Source organism: Podarcis raffonei, chromosome 3 (assembly GCF_027172205.1).
Source record: "Podarcis raffonei isolate rPodRaf1 chromosome 3, rPodRaf1.pri, whole genome shotgun sequence".
NCBI classification, from domain to species: domain Eukaryota; kingdom Metazoa; phylum Chordata; class Lepidosauria; order Squamata; family Lacertidae; genus Podarcis; species Podarcis raffonei.
The window spans coordinates 49665445-49685995 of record NC_070604.1 but is presented as its reverse complement, the minus strand read 5'-3'; the positions used below and the strand labels follow the sequence as shown (position 1 = coordinate 49685995).

The 20551-nt window shown below is 39.2% G+C and overlaps 1 protein-coding gene across 2 annotated transcripts in view; it reads left to right on the top strand.

The window, feature by feature from the left end:
- ASCC3 (activating signal cointegrator 1 complex subunit 3) overlaps window positions 1–20551 on the top strand; it is a 203282-nt gene that overhangs the window by 50844 nt on the left and 131887 nt on the right. For both annotated transcript variants that reach the window (XM_053381539.1, XM_053381540.1), the window contains one exon: window positions 17090–17254. In XM_053381539.1, the coding sequence (XP_053237514.1) occupies window positions 17090–17254 (165 nt within the window). The remainder of the gene's footprint in view (window positions 1–17089; window positions 17255–20551) is intronic.

Genomic DNA, 20551 nt, shown 5'->3' with positions numbered 1-20551 from the left:
AGGTTGTTGGTTGCCCAGCTGCTGTTCTGCTCACTCTGACATTCCTTCTCCTGATGAGTGCTGCTTCACTTGCAATTTTTAAAGGGCCATTGGCTCCTAAATGCTACACGAGATGGAGCCAGATATGTGTATCCTCCCATGGCTCACCTCTTCTTTAATTCATACTCTGTGATTCCTCACCCCTTTTCTACCTACCACCTGGCAGTAAAAAAACACACACAAAAAAACCTACTTTTTTTTTTAATGGCGGAATGAAAGAGAGAAGCCCAGTACCACTGATGTGCAGCCTTCATAGCTGGGTGATACGCCGAACAGACACTTTGTGGAGTCTGTGGGTATCCTTTTCTAGTATTAAAGGTCTGTTTTAATTAAAATACTATAGACATATACCACACATATTCTCTCTCTCTCTCTCTCTCTCTCTCTCTCTCTCTCTCTCTCACACACACACACACACACACACACACACACCAAAAAGCCCTTCCGCACATCAGCATCACAACTCTGCACTGTCATAAGTGAGGACAGTACAACTGGGGTAGCCTGGTTTCTTATTGTTTGCTGTTTTTAGGACCAGCTTTTTTTTTTTTTTTTACAAATGAGACCTTTTGGAATAATGGCTTTTGAACACAAATAGGAGCAGCTGGAATCACAGAAGGTCCTCTGAAGACCCCGACATTACCAAGAAAAGTTCCCCATTAAAAATGTTACACCTGAAAAGAAAAAACAGTTGTTATAATACTTGTATTTTCTTCCATCATAACTAGGTGGAGGAAAAAAAAAAACTAATGCTGAGCGTTTTGCCCACCCACAGAGCTTCGGGATCAGAATATTTGCCTTTGATCGACATTTGGGCAGGGACCTGTAGCAATACCAGAATACATCAAGAAGCTATTGCTAATAAAGAGGAAGCCTTGTTCCTTTGCTGATAAATCTCTTGCAGCATTTCTCAGTGGCACAGCTATGCTGAAAGTAATTTCTTTTATTCACAAGGTAGAAAGGCATGCCCTATTTAAAATTAGATTCTTGCCCCCCTTAAACGAACTACAAATGGAAATATAAAAATGTCTGTGTCTTTTTTCAAATGTAGCACAATGTACCCAAAGGTTGGTAGTGGTGTTCGAGGCTGAAGATACTTAGGAAAAACGTCTAGCTCTCCATAGGGAGCTGAACATCCTTTTCATATGCAATCATTTTTATAATCTGAAGTCTTCCTTATTTCACACTGTGTTCTCCCTTTATGGATTCATCTTTATAGTAGAGTGGTTTATGTGCCCCAGAATAAAGTGTTACATCCCACTTGATTGTATATTTTGGGAGGAATTCAGCAGTGCTCTTATGAACCTTCCATCTGTCCAAGCATTGCAGCTTGCCAGATAGAATGATCCCCTCTCTCCTCCCCCTGCATGCTGTTCTGAAGGTTCTTCCGGGCCCCCTATTGGCTATTTCAGGGGGTGAGGGGGAGAGGACGGCATGAAAGTCCCATTGTGCAAGCAGACCCAGCATGCCTCATCCTCATGGAACACATATGGGGAATCCTTTCCCCAGTCTTTAAGGCAGAATTCGACAAGACTATCTACTCCCTTGCCCATCCCATCTTCTCACAAAGCTTCTGCCAGATGTCATTCAGACCACAACATCTAAACATTTTTATGCTTGATTCATTGCACAAAGAGCTCGAGGCAAGATTCAACTAGTTGTTCCATGCACAAAATGAGGTCTGCTTGCACAACCTAACTTTCTTCCTCTCTCTTCCCACCTGTCCTCCCCCCCCAAAAAAAAATGTTCTGGGGGTTTGAGGGGAAACCCAGAACAGTTTTAGGTGGTGTGAGGGACATGAGAAGGAGGAAGTCTTATTGTGTGACTGGACCTCATTCCCCACACTCATGCCCCACTTAGCAGTGTGCTGAGTTCTACCCTCTGCATGCATACTTTGTGGGTTTTCTGTATCACTTTGTCATATGGAATACTGTTATACCTGGGGAGCTAAGTGGTAGAGCTCATGCATTCTGTTGCAGCTGGTCCCAGGTACAGTCCATGGTTTCTCAAGGCAAGAGGATTGACTAGAACTTGGAGAACCACTGACAGTCCTAACAGGCAGTACAGTGGTACCTCGGGTTACAGACGCTTCAGGTTACAGACTCCACTAACCCAGAAATAGTACTTCGGGTTAAGAACTTTGCTTCAGGATGAGAACAGAAATTGTGCGGCAGCAGGAGGCCCCATTAGCTAAAGTGGTATCTCAGGTTAAGAACAGTTTCAGGTTAAGAACAGACCTCCGGAACGAATTAAGTTCTTAACCCGAGGTACCACTCTACTGGTTTCGATGGACAGGTAGACAGGCCTAATATAAGGCAGCTTTCAAGGTTCCTGCTTGTGACACACTAACAGGTGATGATGGCAGATTACTAGTTACCAACGTATTCAAGTAAGCGCTTCGCAAAACAGTCATCTGTACCAATCTGCAAGCATGCTCGTTCTCCTGATTAGCCCTTTGTAACATGCAACTACTTTCTAATGCTGCTCAAAACCCAGCTAGACGGTGTGTTAGATTTGTGGCCACAACTGCATTCCTCCTCCTCCTTTTAAATGGCAGCCAAGGGGTCCTAATTTGGACTGGGACTATAGAGGGGAGGGAGGTGATTTGTACAAAGAAGTGTGAACATTCAGTAAGTGCTAAATAAGAGCAGAGTACGGCGGCTTGAATTTTGGGAAAGGTAGTGTATATTTTATTATTTTTAAATTACTAATGGTAATTTAAATTTAATATTGCCAAAAAATGACTTTCCTTTTTTAAAGTATGTTGATTTCATTCTGCCTCCTTTCCTTGTGAACCCTCTCCTATTTTTTAAATGACAAAATTGTTTAATCCCCTTTTAGAATAAAGGCTTTTTTATTTCAAAACTATATATGTTCTGGTTGATTGAAGCAGGCTTTTTGCTTAGAAGATTTAGTTTCAAGTATGCACACTCTTCCATTTATTTTACTCACTGTCTGAAAAAAATCAGTGTTAGTAGGCCTAAAAATGAAATAGTTAAATTAATAGCTATGCTGAGGTTTATTGTTGTACAACTTTAAAGGGCTAACATAAAAAAGAAGAAATAATGTTTTTCTTTGGATCCCTCATCAATCCAAAACAGTTGAGCATGCTGAAAAGGAATATTTACTGCTTGTTGCTTATGTGTTTTCATGGACTGGTCCAACAGTGTCACCTGCAGGTGAACAAAATGTGTTTCTTAATTCTTGTAGTTGTTAATCCAATATATGATGCTGTAGAAGAGCTAATGTTTTGTAAAATAAAAAAAAAAGGTGAAATGTTTTACTTTTCAATTCAGTATAGCCCAAGCTAGCAATGTTTTTGCCTACAAACCTTTCATCCACCTTTTCTTCATCTCCACGTTGGTTAAAAGAATGTTTATAGTGAATTCAGGGTGAATTTCAAATACATACAGTACATTAGATTAAATTAGTGACACTTCCCCGAAATCAGGAATGAGGAATGTGTGGTCTTCTGAATATTTCTGAACTACATCTGTCACCCTCATTACTGGCCATGCTGACTGCAGCTGATGATTGCTAGTAGTCCAACATCATCTGAATAGCTCCCCATCCCTGCTCTGAAAGTTTACCTGGTCAGTTTTAGATCTGATTTAATATTTGTAAAACGTGATGGTAACACACTAATAGTCTTGTTTTAATTCATGCAGGCAAACATTTTGTAGTGACATTTCATCATCCGACAAGTATTTTTTATTTTTTAAAATCTTATTAAATGTTTATATTAATGCAAAATCAAAATCTGTTAAGGTTATTTTTTTCAGAGTCAGGCTTCATAAATGGAAAGAGAACCTTTAGGAAGATGCTGGAAAACCTTTTGCTTCAAAATTCACGATTCTATTATCTCTGGCTTACAAATGGTCCTTGTCGTGCTTTTTGCATGGTGCTGCTGTAGGATTGCTGCAGGATTTGGGAAATCAGAGCAGTGATTTCCTATTGCCCTCAACAACACAGCATTGAGACTGCAGATGTCAACCACTGGCAATGCTTTGAATAAGCTATTTAGCAAGTGCACCTGCCTCACAAAGTTTTAAAATGTTTTTCACTTTGAGGCCTTTTCTCTTGTAACTGCTTACTATCTCAAACTTCAATTTGAATTTCTAAAACCTGTTCTGCTTTCCACATAAAAAAGAGAGAGACCTTGCCCCAAGAGGGCTCGTCATCTGGTGGGAAATGAAGCAGAAGAGCAAGATGAGAAGAGGCATAGCAGACCACCTGTCCTGTGGACTAAAAGATGCTCATTCTGGCGATCATTTGCAGAGTCGCACCAAAGCGGCTTCCAGTTCAGTGCTCTGGGTGCTAGTGGAAAGCATTTAAAGGCAGAATTCCTTTTTCCTCCTTGAAAAGTAACAACAACAATAATAACTAGCTGCCCTCCTTGCAATGTTTTGCCAGATATGATTGCAATTAGTGCTTGTTTAATAAATGGCCGACTTGTTACTACTAGACTTATTAATAATATTTTTACAGAGACAGATGTGGAATACCTAACAGTACAGCTGCAGGGCTTTCTATGCTCATGTGTTAACTGCTTAGGATATGGTATACTGACTGCTGTGGCAAAGTGGTGATATTGTGTGCAACTTCATGCCAGAATTACAACATTACATTATTTGTTTTTTTCAGGCAAACACTGGGTATAATGATCTGTATCATTTTAAACTGCTATAACAATAAAGCTTTACTAATTTCCCTTTATATAATTGCTTTGTGAATCTGTTAATGCTTGATTGCATTAGGGTTTTTTAAAAATCTCACCAAATGACGATCCTTTTTACTGTGCGTTGAGTGCAAATATGATTTTTACAACATACTGTTTGTAAAACAAATAGGACCCACTTATGAGAAATATTTCATTACTTGTATTAATAACTTTAAACATTGTAGAATTCCCAGAGTTGGTTATTGATTTTTCTTACTTTTGCAAGATTTAATAGCTTCTCATAAAACCCTTTTGTGCAAAGAAATCCACATATCTGTAAAACTACTGTATAACTCTTTTGTGCTCCCCCCATACAAAAAGCACTATAAATTTAAAAGGATAGAAAAGCAGTCTTTATAGGTAATGCAAATGATGCATTAAGCTAGATTCTTTTCCTAGGCTACAATTTAAAAGTACTCTGAAGTCCAATTATCTTTGATTTAGCTGTAAAGATTTCAGAATAACAGCTGTGCTAGTTGAGTGAATATTCTTGAGCAGAGAAATGGATTTGAATGGTGAGAAATGTGGAGAGTAGGGGAGGGATGGCAAAATGGAAGTGGAAGAACACAGTAATGCTTGCTTGCTTTTTGTTCTTTTTCTAAAAAACAAAAACATTCTGTCTTTTAGTGTGATGATTATATAGAATAAGAAACAACACCGAGGAATCCAATAGTACTTAACATTTAATCTAAAAGCAGAAATGAAGAACAAATTGGGTATTATATATATAACCATAGTATCAGTGCATGCAAAATGACTTTATAACAGTTTAGTGTACTGGGCTTTCTTTTGAAATTCATGCAGAATAATTTTGTTTGCCAATTCAGTAGCCATCAGATTGAATTTACTTCAGCTGCTTAATTGAAACGCACAAATTAATCTTTACCTCTCAGATGCTAAAAGCCTTAAAAGTAAAACGCTGTTGTTCCCAGCGTGATTTTAGTCCCTGTTTGACCAACTTGCAGTTAGGGAAATCAGCAATCTTTTAATTTTGATTTCTGCTTTTAAATTAGAAATGTGTGCAATCTTTACATGATGGAAGTTTAAATGGGAAACTAAAGCCTCTATAAAGCTAAGTAGTCTAAACACTGTTTCCGCACATTGCATCGTCCCGCCATTTCTTTGCTTTCAGAAGGTCTTGAGGGAAGACTCTGCTGAATCAAAAGCAGCAGCAGCAAGGATGGTGATCTTCTGCATCATCTCCCTGCTGTTCTGAAGTGTCCCCAAGCTATTGAGAGCAGAGGTTTTTTGTGGGGAAGCACCAATGATCACCTTGATCCCTGTTGTTTTGACCCAAGCCTGAATCAAATATGCTGAATCAAATAACATTCTGTCAGCTAACTGATACCAACTGAAAATAACCCTGAGGCACTTGTTTTGCTTGCACAATTTTTTCCTTTGTTTAGGTATTTTGATTTTGTTTTGAGTGTATCTGCTGAATTGTTGTTGGTTTTTTAAAAACAACAACAACAGCAGCAGCAGCAGTTTGATTTTCCAAGGCTTTGAGGTCTTAGTGTTTTGGGAATGGTGTAATGTTGCAGGAATGAATCCCCTTCACTGATTTGTCTCTAATGAAGAATGAGTAGGTCATATTTGAGAATGAAAGAACCATAGAGCTAATTCATATGTTACATTATGGAGAAGATGGGGAAAAGCAGAGGGACTATTTCCCCTGCATATGTTGCAGCATGCAAAGGAAGAGACCCTTAGTTCACATTTGCTGAAGTAATAAAATTCACAGGCAGGATGGAGGCAGGGTTTTTAGGGGCAGATCAGGAAAAGGTAGTGCTTAATCCCTCCTACACTTGCCAAGTCTCCTCTGAAATTAGCTCTCAGAGGCTCATCCTCCAGCTGGGCTTAATTTGCATTTCTGAACTCAGTTGGCACAAACAAACAAAACTGACTAAAAACAGTTAAGCATTTTACATATCTGCCAATCCTTTATTGCAGATATCTCCCCATCCCCAACACACTCCCAGCCCATTACAAACAGGGGGGTTGGATCGCTATGATTGTCTTGCAACATGTAGTTTGACTCTGTACTAGAACTTAGGTCTGAAATAAAGTAGTGGGTCGGGACTGCAGCTTAGTAGCAGAGCATGTGCAGAATATTTTTAAGTTCAACCCTGTTCTCCTGGTTGAAAGAGTAAGTTAGCAGGCGATGGAGAAGCACTCTGCCTGAGCGAGACAAATAGTCTAACATGGTCATAGAACAAACATTCTCTTCCTCCCTAGAGAATGAAGGAAGAGTATGTGATGGAGACTTAATTGCACTATGTGGCCGCCAATAAGCTACCATGCTGGAAAGCCAGAATGCATTTCCTAGATGTAAGGAATCCCTTCTGTGAAGGCAGGATAATAGGATGGTAGGATTTCTTAGCTGTGCGTGTGTTCCATCACAATCAGTCAGGTCCCTGTGATGTACAGGAAAAGGAAAACACTTGGTTTTTGTTTCATTTCGCTTTATATCACATTTTTTTCATATTTCAGAATTGAATATTTTCTTAACAAATTGTCAATCAGCTTTCACTACACAGGGGTAGGGAATCTGATCTAGCCAGAGGGACAGATACTCACCTCCCCTAGCTCCCATGGGCCATTTCAGTAGGTGAACATTGTCACATGGTTTGAAATAAAGTTGTGCAGGCAAAGGCACAAGGGTTTTGTAATAATTTTATAATTTAGCTATTATTGGGGAAATATTGGAAAACTAATAAAAATTATTCCTGCCCCCCCCAAAGGCACAAGGGTTTTCAAGATGCTGTTGATTGGTGGTACCTGCATACCTCACTTTCAGCAGGGGGTCATGCCTGTGCCATACCTGAAACTCTGTATGACATCAGGTGTGTGTGGCTTATGGCCCTAATCTGGCCTGCAGCCTGGATGTTCCCCATGCCTGATTTATACCTCACACTTTGACAGAATCGCCTGTTAAAATGGGCAATGAAATGTGGGGGGAAAGAGAAAATTATGAACAGGATTGCTGTGTGCTAATGAGGCACGCTAGCTGAAAGTTGTCATACCTGATTAAGGAGCTTATTGGCATCAGTCAAAGCTGACACTGGAATATTGGAGTTGATATAACCATGATTAGTGAAATGAATTAGAGCAAAGAAAGTAGGATAATAATATGGAATTTCTCTCCTGTTTAAAACATTTAAATCATTATTTAAACTTGCAGACTGAGAAGCTAATTATGTATTTTACAATACAAGTGTTGGATTTCACAAAGCACACAAGCTGTTCCTCCTCTTTTGTTCTGGAGGCTAAAAATGTGCTTTGTGTAGACAGACTTACTTACCCTAGAAAAATGTACTGGAATACTGTTTTGATGCTGCTTTTTATCAGTATACCATAATATGCTTTATTCTGATGACTTTCCCCCATCTTATCCTTCCTCCTTTGCACTTTCTCCTCTCTGCTCCCTTATGTCCTTTTATCTTTGGATAAGTTTGCTGATTATTATACAAATATAGATGCAAGCCTTAATCAGTTTAATTGGTTGGTAAACTATTAAAGCTTATACCCAGTTAAACAACTATGCATCTTCAGCAGTCACATTTTGTTACCATCTTTACTATTCTAGTTCTACATCCACCACAGTTTCTGGTCTCGCCCACTTCTGGCATGCAATAGTTGAGATGTCACAAGAAAACTCTGCTATCCTCCATTATCTTGACATGGTTTTTTCTGTACTGATGGGTTTAAATTGAGGGTGAGCATCTTCCCTGACTTCTGGTTTTATGTGGGTATCTGGATGAAGAGAGCTTCAACGTCTTTTTTTGTTTTTGTTTTAAAAAATATTTCTGTCGTAATGTTACTGTGAGCATGTTACATGTTCAGTGACATGGAACAACTTTTTCCAGCTCGAACAGAGATAGCTGGTCTCAGTGATCCATTCAGAATACAGCTGTTAGATTAACCGGGAGAGAGCCATTATGAGCACATTGTACTTCACAAGGTATTCTTTTGTGGGCTCCCCCTCTATCTGAAATGTGGCAGGTGGCTACCTGGGAGAAGGCCTTTTCTGTGCTGATGCCCAGCTCTAAAATTTCTCTCCCCAGAGAATGCTAGCCTGGCAATCTGGTGCCTTTCTACCATGAGGTGAATGCATTTTGTTGTTGTTTTTTAATAATAATATTTTATTAATTTAACAATAAGGAAAGACATCACCAAACAAAGGACAATAAAAGCACAAAACCAAGATTTCACAATACATAAAATACCTAAAATACAAACATTTAACCTAAAAAAGAAAAAAAAGAAAAGAAAGGAAAAAAGGGGAAAAAAACACCAGCCAACACACAGAAGTAAAATAAGAAAAAACACAAGTCACTCTTTTCTAATTATTCAACATTGATTAACTTATTTTCCTGACTTCCTCACGTCTCCCTTTTTTGTATCCCTTTTTGACAGTTGGTTCAGCAAATTCATATCCTACCACTTTGTCCTTAAGTATCCTACCTCCCAAATTTATAATTTCAAACTTTCACTCTCGTCACTAAAACCCCTTTATTTCATTTCAATGTCATCAGCGTTCATACATTTTACACTGCTTCTGTAAATAAATTTTAAATTTCCTCCAATCTTCTTCCACCAACTCTTCTCCCTGGTCTTGGATTCTGCCAGTCATCTCAGCCATTTCCATATAGTCGATTACTTGCATCTGCCATTCTTCCAAGGTGGGTAATTCTTGTGTCTTCCAATGCTTTGCAATGAGTATTCTTGCTGCTGCTGTAGCGTACATAAAAAAAGTTCTATCCTTCTTTGGCACCAATTGGCCAACTATGCCCAGGAGAAAGGCCTCTGGTTTCTTCACAAAAGTGTATTTGAATATCTTTTTCAATTCATTATAAACCATCTCCCAGAAAGCCTTGATCCTCGGGCACGTCCACCAAAGGTGAAAGAATGTGCCTTCAATTTCTTTACATTTCCAACATTTATTATCGGGCAAATGGTAAATTTTTGCAAGCTTGACTGGGGTCATGTACCACCTGTACATCATTTTCATAATATTCTCTCTTAAGGCATTACATGCCGTAAATTTAATCCCAGGTGAATGCATTTTGAATTTCACTGGGGTTTTAACTTTTTAACTCCAGTTGATCTGTATCTGGATGCTGCTTTTATAAGGGTGCTGTTTTTCACTTATTTTAATGCATTAGTACTTTATGATGATTTTAACACTTTATTGTAAGTTGTCCAGATAGTGTATTTCAAAGATGGGATATAGGAATTTTGTCGTTACTAAGTGAAATTTTAGGACTCCTGCAAAGACAACTTGCGTGATCCATAGCTTTTTACAGAAAGACTGTAACTTTTCATGCCAAAAAAAGTTCCCATTTTGGGGAATGGGTATTGGTCATGCTTCCCTTGCACTATAGCATTAGGTTTGTCCTGGCAATGTGCCAAATTAGGTTTGCTTTTTTGTGACATGCTTCCCGTTAATGCATTCTTGGGGGCAGGGGAGCGGGTGGAAACGAGCAAAGGTTTAGCATAGCAATAGCAGCCTTTACAATACTTTTTTCTTGCATTGCAATCCGGTGTATACTGAGAAGTAAGTCCCACTTCATTCAATGGGACTCAATCCCAGGTAACACGACATAGGATTGGAACCTAAATATCTGTATCCAAAGTCTTAAATGTTGCACTTTTGTTAGCTGATATTAATTTTTTAATTGACCAGCGGTTTTGGACTTCTGCATGCATTTATTCTGTGCTTACCCAGTGATGGAACTAGTTCTGGAGTAGTTCCTAATACTAATCTGGGCACCACTGAAGAGGGTGTGGGAAGAAATTACATGGACAGAGAGAAATGTAAGTTGACAGTCAAAATATTGACAGTTAGCCCATTTCTATTTGGCCATGCCCTAATACGAAAACCAGATTGAAATGTCTTGCATGAGTTTCAATTCATTAACCAAATGTGACACTTTATTTCCTGGCTGTTTCTGTGCTGAGAGAACTGAAGTGGTGTAATAGTGATATAAATGAAAACTCTTTGCAGTGCTGCTCATTGAGAATAGAAACCATGGCTGTAGAAAGGTATTCTAAAACTCCTTTAAAAATGAAATGGTTTTCCAGTGTCACGAAATGAATATGCTATGACTATCTGTGAAGCTTGCCATGGTCACTGTAAGAAAGAAGAGATGACAAAAATAATTATGATTATCCCAACCCAGCGTGGGCTAGTGGCATAGAAATGTGCACTTCCCATGGGCAACCTATATACCCAGCTTCACTGTACTGCTCATTTTGCCCCAATTGTATTTCCTAGATCAGGGATGTCCAACAGGTTTATCGCGATATACCGGTCAATCGTGGGCTGTCCCTGTTCGATCCCAATCACATTGGCTCTACCTCCCCTAAAAAAGCTCAGCAACTTTGGCTCATCCTTCCCCCCCAAAAATCTCAACATCTCTGGTCAATCCAATGGGTAGATTACTGCCAGTTTTTTTTATAGTGGGAGTAGATCACAGTCTCTTGGGAGTTGGACATGCCTGTCCTAGATGAATGTATTGATGTGAGCAGAGATTTGCATTTCTAGGCAAGCTCCTTGTTGTTATACAGGCAACTGCCTATTGACATGGGTGGTTCCATTCCAAGGCACCGCTCGCGTCAACAGAACGTGTGTAAGCCTGTTGTGCCCCTGCCCCATTCCATCCCTGCCCCATTGCGGTGCCAAAAACTGTGTGCTCATCAGCAGTTGTATGCATGCTGGCTGCACAAAAATAGGGAGTTGCTTCCACAGTGGTACCTCATGTTACGCACTGTCCCCCATACGAATGCTGTGGGTTATGAGCTCTACTAACCCAGAAGTAGATGCCCCTTATTGCGACTTTTGCCCCAGGATGTGAGTGGAAGTTGTGCTCCAGCGGTGTGGCAGCATGTTACGAGTGGTTTCCTGTTACAAATGGACCTCCGGAACGGATTAAGTACGTAACACAAGGTGCCACTGTACTTGAATATTTTTTTGCAAACACAGTTGGATTGGGGGTGTTGATTCCCCTCACCACATGTAAATATTTTTTAAAACCCTTTATTCCAGCAGCTAATTTTAGTAGTGGTCTTGTGCCTACCAGAAAGATAGTTGAATTGGAAAGAGAATGTAGAGATTTCCGAATACTTTGAGGACTTGCCCAAGTACGTAGAAACGTATTTACTCAGTCAAGAACTGAGCATTTTTCTAGGTGCCATGCTGAATATGTCAAAAGGAAATAATAAACTGGAGTAGGGTGGTAGACATGGGTGTGCTTAAGACCTAACAGTTTGTCACAGGGATGGGAAACATGTGGCCATCCACATGTTGGACTCACAGCTCCCATTATCTCTAGGCAGCATTTCCAGAGCTTAGGAATGGTGCAAGTTGTAGTCTAACAACTGGAGGGCCATAAATTCCCTATCCCTGGTTTACCATATCCTGAGGGTGGGTTGGGGAAGGTAACCTGAAAAGTGTATCTTACAACCATAATCAATATCCCACTTTTGGAAGCTCAACGTTTTAAATCTAATTCTAAACTGTTTGAAGCTTAAAAGGCCCTTCTTCAGACTTTATATATTTTTCCTTCTCCTCGGCACGCATTGGTGCAGGCGTTGGATTCAAACAGCATCTGGATGGCTGCATGTTAGCCACACCTGCTCTTGCCCAAATCTCCTTTCCAACTATCCTATGCAGCAAATGGAGGGGAGGAACAAACAGCCCCTCATTCATCCACCCCCATGCCTTGGCACTTAGTGCTACAAGGCAATTGGGTTACAGTGTTAGAATTCTAGGCAAGATGAGCAGTAAACTACTCATCTTGCCTCAGAGATGAAACAACTCACACAACTGCACTTAGAGGAGGAAATCTCCGGACTGTTTGTTCTCCTTTCCTCACAGGAGCCTAAATTCTTAGTCATAAATCTGAAAACGAGCAGCATTGTCTAGCAAGACATGCACTGTTCTTCTAACTTTGGGTCCAGTCCATCAGGCACTGGCACTGTTTTTCTCCCTCAGTTTGTTTAAATGGTGTTTGTGTCAGAGTCCTATTGAAATTCAATGCTGGAGACTGCTCAGCAGCTGTGCTCAATGTGTTCACACTGTCTTCAGAATAACAATATACAGAACTCCGCATTTAATTCACGTCGTTATTTAGAGTGCCATCAGCAACTTTTAATTACAACATGCAGCCGTAAAAGAGCTTTACGCTTAGCGCCGAATGTGTCTAAATACTTTAAAACTGAAGAAGAAGAAAATATGCATCTGTTTTATTTTAAATTGTGACAGCAGGGCTGTGGTACAAGAAAGTGTGTGATCGCAGCAGTACCAGTTTAGCTTTGGCAAATTAGCTAAGTAGCTTGCGTTTGTAGCATTTCACACCTTTAAATTCTTAATATGCCTTGCTAAATATATTTCATCACAGTTTGCTAATTAATGTTCTATGAAAATTACAGCTGCTAATTTTCGTGGTTGACATGGCTCATTTCAAAGTGGTAATAAGTTACATCTGTAGTGGTGTGATGGCATTTTATAAATGCTGGTTGTACACTCACTATTTGGAGTTAGAGTGGGTACATTAAAGGCCGCCATCATTACTTACAAAGGCTTAGAAGTCAGTATCTTCCCTGTACACAGTGTATTGTTGCGATTCTCTGAGTCTAATGTGACTAACATGTCCATCTTTTTCTACATCAGGCAACCAGATGCTTGTGACGGGGGATGATTCCCTTTCCCTTGCTTGTGAGAGATGCAGGGACAATTGACTGGCTATGACTGCTGGCCTGTAGCTTTCGGCTTTTGATATGTTCTTTTGTCACTAGCTATTCTCATTTTCTCAGGCAAGTCAATCTAAAAGTTAACATAATTGGAAACCACATTTTCTACTGCACTAAACTTCCACATTTAATAGGGAAGGGTCAAAGTTCGGTGACGGAGCACATGCTCCCCGTTCCAATCTCTGCAGGTAGGACTAGGAAAAGCGCTTTGAAATCTGTATGAGCTGCTGCTAATCAGTTAAACAAAACTCAGTTAAATTGACCGGTGGTCTGACTCTGACAGCTTCCTACGCTCTAGGTTAAGCCTCCTTGAGCATCATTTGGTGAAAAGGTGGGATATAAATTTAACAAACAAATAATCAGGTGGAATAATCTAGTAGTTGGGAACATTTGTTTCCCCTCTGTATATTCTGCAATATATGGATCTTGTAGGGTGTTTGGAAGTCCCTTCAAACTATCCCTGGAATCCATCCGTAGCCAAAGCGCCAATGCAGCAATAGCTCTAAGAATCTTATGCCTCTTGGAAGTTGTTAGCTACCTTAGCAAGATTGTTAGCTATTGTTAGGGTAGATTGTTAGCTGGCTTGGCCATAAGGGCAGTGACAGTACTTTCAGTAAGGTTCGTTTGGATAAAGAGGGATTTGCCTGGTAAGTGGACAAAAGCAGAAGATTTCTGCCTCTATTTCCACAGATAGAGGGTTGCAGCATATATAAATGTTTCATTAGATTACATAGCATAGGCATAGAGATTTATTAGCTGTCTTCTATTTTTGAAAAACACACACATATGCTGATTCTGTTTTGTATACTTTCATTTAGATCAGCCTACACATTTAAAAGAGAACATAGGGCAACTCCAACTGGTTTCCTTAGGTTTATTTGTTTCCTAATTTAAATTTGTATTTTTAAATTAAATGTCTATACCACCCTTTTATCCAAGGATCACAAGGCAGGTTGCAATAAAAAAACAAAAAAATACATAACATAGTAACAAACAAAACAATAACCACTACCACCTTTAGCAGTATAAAGGTATAGTATAGCATTTAGTAGTATAGGTGACTGTGCACTTGCGTATGCTTGTGTGTGGAGAAAGATACACATGGCATTTTACAGGATCCTGGATGAAAAATTAACACACGTTACACCTTTCAAACAACATTTAGACTTAGCTGATTGTACTAAAGCTTGTTTTAAAATTTGACCATGTTTAAATAACCCCCCAGTTGTATCAGTAAATACATTAGATGCTTAGGTTTCAGTAGAGTGATAATGTGAAAGATTTGTATAATTGTGTGTGTGCCTGTGTGCAAGCATACACACACCAATTTCATTAGGGCATTTCTTCATTTCAGGGCATCCATTCACATTGGTTGGTAGAAGGCAACAACAGAAACAAAAAAGCAGTACCAACTTACATAGTCTTCTACCACAAAATATGTGATAGCTAGTAGCTTAGAAAATTTTTCTTTAAAAGTTAGCCAGTTAAGGGATAAGGGAAGCTATCAATGACTATTAACAATAGGTAGTGAATAATAGAGTGTCCATGTTCCATTTCAGTATGCCCAGGGCAGCAAACAACAAGTAATAAACAATAAAAACATCTTATCATTGGCAACTCTGGAAGTTGTACTCCAAAGCATGTGGAGAGCACCAGGTTGGGGAAGGTATTGCTATTATAAAGGCCACACTGAATAAATTATTCAACCAGTAGGCACCATTTTCAAGTGTAGCAAGAAAAATTCAGTCCTAAATTAGCTAATAAACAAAAGCTCATTATATTTTCCCCCTTTAAGTTATATGAGAGTTTGCCTCCTTTTTTTAACATATAAAGCTGCACCTTCTGTATAGTAGCTGAAGCCTGATTAGAATTGTTCCCATTTATAAGGCAGTTCTTGAATTTGAAGTTATATAGGAAGTCCTGCTTTAATGGGTATCAGTTGGCTTTTCTAGTTACAGAACGAGGAAGGTAATGTTTTTTGCATGTCCTTGAAACCTCAGATTTATTATTTCCAGTCTGGTGATTTATCACTTCTACTACAGGGATGCAAATATACAACAGATAACTTCTCTCAAATCTCAGCAATAAGTGCCAGGCAGTGAACATCTAGGAAGTTACTCTGAATTTCTGGTGGACATGATTAATCCTGCAGTGTTAATGCAAGAAATAGTGGCATATTTAAAGAAGTCTATGGATACAATCACACACTGCCCAGTAAGCGTTATTCAGATGTAGTCCTTGCAGGGCAAAATATATTGGATGGTAGGAGGAAATTTCCTGATTAAGTGATGAAGTTTTGTTGGCCTTAATGTCCTCTGGGGACTTGCCAGTCTACCAGCCACAGCCTTGACTGCTAGATTCCCTACCGAAAAGTACAGAGGGATTTCCAGTGCTATGCTAAGGCCAGCTAAGCAGATCAGTGCATGATGCGTCAGTGAGAGAAGTTCCAGGTGCACAGCTTTCTCAGGGATTAGTGCTGCTGTTCTTTTTAGATAAGAAATAAGACTGAGAGATCTCGGCTGTTTTTAAGTTAGTTGGGGCTGTGGTCTTTTAGATCTGCATTGTTTGAGAGGGGATGTTTAATCAGATTAAAATCTACTTCCCTTCCAAACCTACCAAGAAGCTGGCCTCAGAATGATAGTGTTGCCACACTTTGCTTTGGATTTCTGCCTCTTACACATCTGCAAAGTTCTTCTTATTTGTGAAGGAAGCTCTTTTGAACAGTGTTCGAAACTCCTGTTGTCCTAGGTGCATTTTGCGGCAGGGGCTTTCATTAGGACAAGCAGTTTCTAAGCTGTGGATGCAGTACTGTGCCTAAGATTTCAGATTAAAACTGTAAAATGGAAGGAAAGGAGGAGCTTTTTCTGCCTTCCCACTTCCAGCTACTTTCTGAAGACTGGAGAAGAGACCCTCTTAAGAATATTAGGGGAGTGAGCAGGGTCAGGAGTAGACCATGTGAAAAATGAACAGATATTTTAGATGCAGTTCATTTATTTTCAGCTCATAAAAAGTGTGCCTAGACATTCCGTTTTTGCCCCCATAACCTAGGTTTAAGGTGCCATTTAGCTCCTAGCCTTCATATCTCAGTTTCTAACACTGCTTTTGAATAACACAGAAGTTTTAGCTGAAATGTTTTGCTAAGGCAAAGTGGGAAACTTAAGGCGTGGAGACTGAATTCCTCCCTCTAGGCCTCTCCCCAGGCCATACCTCTTACTGACCCTCCTTGAATTCTTTTTCCTGGCTATAGAATGTGTCCGTGGATTGTGTTGATGATACTACTTATGTGCTTGAATGGAGGTAGGTGTACTGTATGTATGGCCTGAATGAATCCTACTGTAGAAAGGTAAGAGCCACATTGGATAGCTCAGAATGAGATCAGAGGAAAATGGTTTGAGTCCAGGGTGCTTTGTAACACAAAATGGCAGTGGAATTCTGCTCTGGCAAGAATAAGCTTGTCTTCATTGGTTTACAAACTTATTATTAGCCATTTCTTTTTATTTGTTTTGTTTTGGTTTTTAAAAAAAAAAACAGTAAAAAAATAAATAAAAATGTGTCTGCTCCTTTTGTCTTTGTCAGATGCTTGTGACCACTCCAGAGAAATGGGATGTTGTGACAAGGAAGAGTGTTGGAGATGTAGCCCTCTCCCAACTGGTGAAGCTCCTTATTCTTGATGAAGTGCACCTTCTACATGAAGATAGAGGACCTGTGCTGGAAAGTTTAGTGGCACGCACCTTACGTCAGGTATGTGCAAAACCCTTTTTGGAGCAGTCAGATTAAACATTAGAATGAACATGGAGAAGTCAAATAATTCTAGTTGGCGCCTTCATTGTGCCTAAGCTGCCTCCAGATCATGTAGCTGTCAATTAAGGCTGCTGTGAAAGACAACAGAGAGAGGAAGGATGAAAATGTGTAAATCTGGAAACTTTCTGTTTTGGTAACATGAATAAAACAAGGAATAATTCAAAATCTATCACATAATTCCTAAAATAAGACACTCATAAGTATTTTTTATTGAATTATTATACAAATACAAATGAAACAAAGTATAAAAACATTTCAATTAAATACAAAAAAGAAGAGTAAAGAAAGGGGGCAAGACAAAAAGAAACAGAAGAAAAAGAAAACAGCAAAGCAGAGAAAATGCAAAAAGTAAGAACATAAGTATACATCAGGGTAACTAGAATAGACAGCCCAGAATGTCATTTCTCTACCGAGATGCTGACCCTTTTGGGGTGGATCTCTTTTGATTATACTTTTGGTTTTTGACTTCCATCGACCTCACGGTGGTTCATTTCTTATAACTAAAGCAATTTCTCTGTATTTCAATATATTCCTCATCTTGGTATAAGGAGATATTTTCCTACTTACGGGTTTATTCTAAACACAACCAAATCTTGGTTGTTGAACCTTGACTCGATAGGTAGGTATTTAGGTATTCTCATTCCTTCTGGACTATTTTATTTGACTTATTCCTTAAGGCTTCAGTCAACTTAGCGAGTTCCAAGTACTCGCTCAGCTTTTGTAGCCATTCTTCTCTAGTTGGTATATGGTCACCCTTCCAGTACTTGGCTATTAGTACCCTAGCCGCCATCACTACATAGAAAAAATAGTTTTAATCTTTCTTTTGGAGTATTGTCAGTTAGAATCCCAAGAAGGAATGATTCCATTTTTTTGTGAAATGCGATTTTTAGTAAATTTTTCATTTCTTCGTAGATCGTAAATCCCAGAATTTTTTTTATTTCTGGGCACGACCACTACATATGAAAGAAGGTTCCCACTTGTAGTTTACATTTCCAACATTTGTTATTATGGTTTTTGTTGATTTTGGCCAATTTTGCAGGAGTTAGGTACCCTAAGTATTTTTTAACAAAAAACTATATGCCTCTTGCTAGGCTATCTGAAGCAGACAATTTATTCCTATCTTGGAGTTATAGGACCTTATTTAAAATTAATTTAAAATTAAAATTATAGGACCTTATTTAAAAGGGTGATTCCTGCAGTCTAGTACAGAGGGCAGTATCCAGTTAATTTGTTCCATCAGTGCAATGATTTATGCTTGTGCAATCCAACTTTCCCCGTCTTTTTACCCCCCTCCTTTTTCCAATAATCTGTTCTGGGGTTAATCACTCCTCTCTGTTGGTGGAGTTCCATTGGGCAACGGTAAATCCTTGCGCTGACAGAACAAGGTACTTAGTGCTGCTTTGGGTACAACCCAGGATACAACTCACAGTGGTGTGTACACCATCATGGCATATAGACTTATCACATAACTTCAAAAATAAAATTTTAAACATAGTTAACGGTGCTAAAAATAGTTGGTTTTAATATTCTAATAACAAACATTGGGAGTTCAAGGCATATAATTCTTAGCAGAAGTTACTGTGTCTAAATTATACCTTACATCAGACAACAGGGAACTTGTTGGCAATGAATTATAGTTGGACTGCTAATGCCATTGCTCCTGGCCCACATGTCTAAGGTCCAAGGACAATGGGAATTGTAGTTGAATATCTGGAAGTATTAATACTGTGGTTGAAATTCAGTGTTACACTGTTACAAATGTTCCATAGCAGCTTGTCAGCTGGATCCATTCCCTTACCCTGTTTTACTATTCTGGGGTTTTCCTGATCCCTCTTACAAATTGGGGAGGGGGCGTTGGGGTGCTCAGGAGACGAAGAGAGGGGATCAAGCCCCATTGTGCAGGGCTTCCGCAGAATCCTGTCTGTAGTTTCAGTTCTTGACACATGGAACCCTCAGGAAGTGTTGAGTCCTCTTACAATATTTAAACATTGGTTAAGAAACATTAATGTCATTATACACTGAATATAGCACAGGTGTGAAAATGAAATCCTCTGGTCGAAGATGTTAGCTAAAGTGGTGCTTAAAATTTTCAGCAATTCTTTGTTCAAATATTGGAAGAGTGGCAATACTCAAGGGTTTGGGGTTGTTGTTTTTTTTGCATTCTACTGTGAATTAGAGCAGTATATGAGATGATTGTTGGGGATTGGAGGATAGCTGTCTTTTTGATGTGCTTTGCTGAGCTCAGATTTTGGTCCCTTCAACTCAGGGGTCAAGTTACATATCTCGCAGGGTAAAAGCTGATGTGACCTTAGCTAAAAGGGTATAAAACACGAATGCACATTATGCACTTTGTGAATTCTAAAGGTTCCTTTTACAAGATATTTAAATTGAATTGACAAAACTTTTTTTAGTGGAAAAAGGCTTTGAGCTTTGCTCATATGCTGTGGATACAACATCAAAAGACTCTTCTGAAACTAATTGTAGCTTTGATGTTTAAAATTGTGCATTCCTGAAAATAACAGGGATGTAAGATGAAAATGCTTAAATGTTTAAAATAGAAAAAAAGTTAAATAAAAAACCATGCAGTTCAGTAATATCTACTTAGCAAATTAGTGCACTTTAAATTTCTAAGTTTCTGGTCATCATTTGGCTGGTGCATTGATGACTACCTTTTCTGACTTAGACATTTTGTCTAAATTAGTGATGGTAAAAGTCTCCCACCACCCACTCCCCCCCCCTTTGTTTGAAATTGGCTTCTTTTTCCTAAACTCTATTGCAGTAGTCTGAGAGAAAAACTCAGCATTTTTTGTGAGCTCTGTCCAGGTTTGCAATAAGAACAAAGGTGTTCCACATCAGCCCCCTGTACCCCACACCAATTCCCAAATCTTACCCTTGAGAAAGGGGGAAGATTTGTGGTGGTAGGGGGTTAAGCAGCAGTGGTGGAAACAGAAGCCTTCCTCTTTCAGATATTTATCTCTTCCCTTCCATTGCTTCGATTTTGTTAAGGCAGCGAACGCTTCTGATTATAGAATCATAGAATTTACATCTACTTTGAAGCCCCGTAGATTCACTTTTTTGGTAGGGTTTTCTATTCTCTAAATAGGCACCTGCACCATTGTCCCTTTATTACGCTGCTTCTCTTTTTGACTTCTCCTGCGTTCTCCCTCATTAGTGGTGTGTTGCTGCTGTTCATTACATTACTCATTCAGCGATCAATTTGTCAAAGCTAGCAGGTGT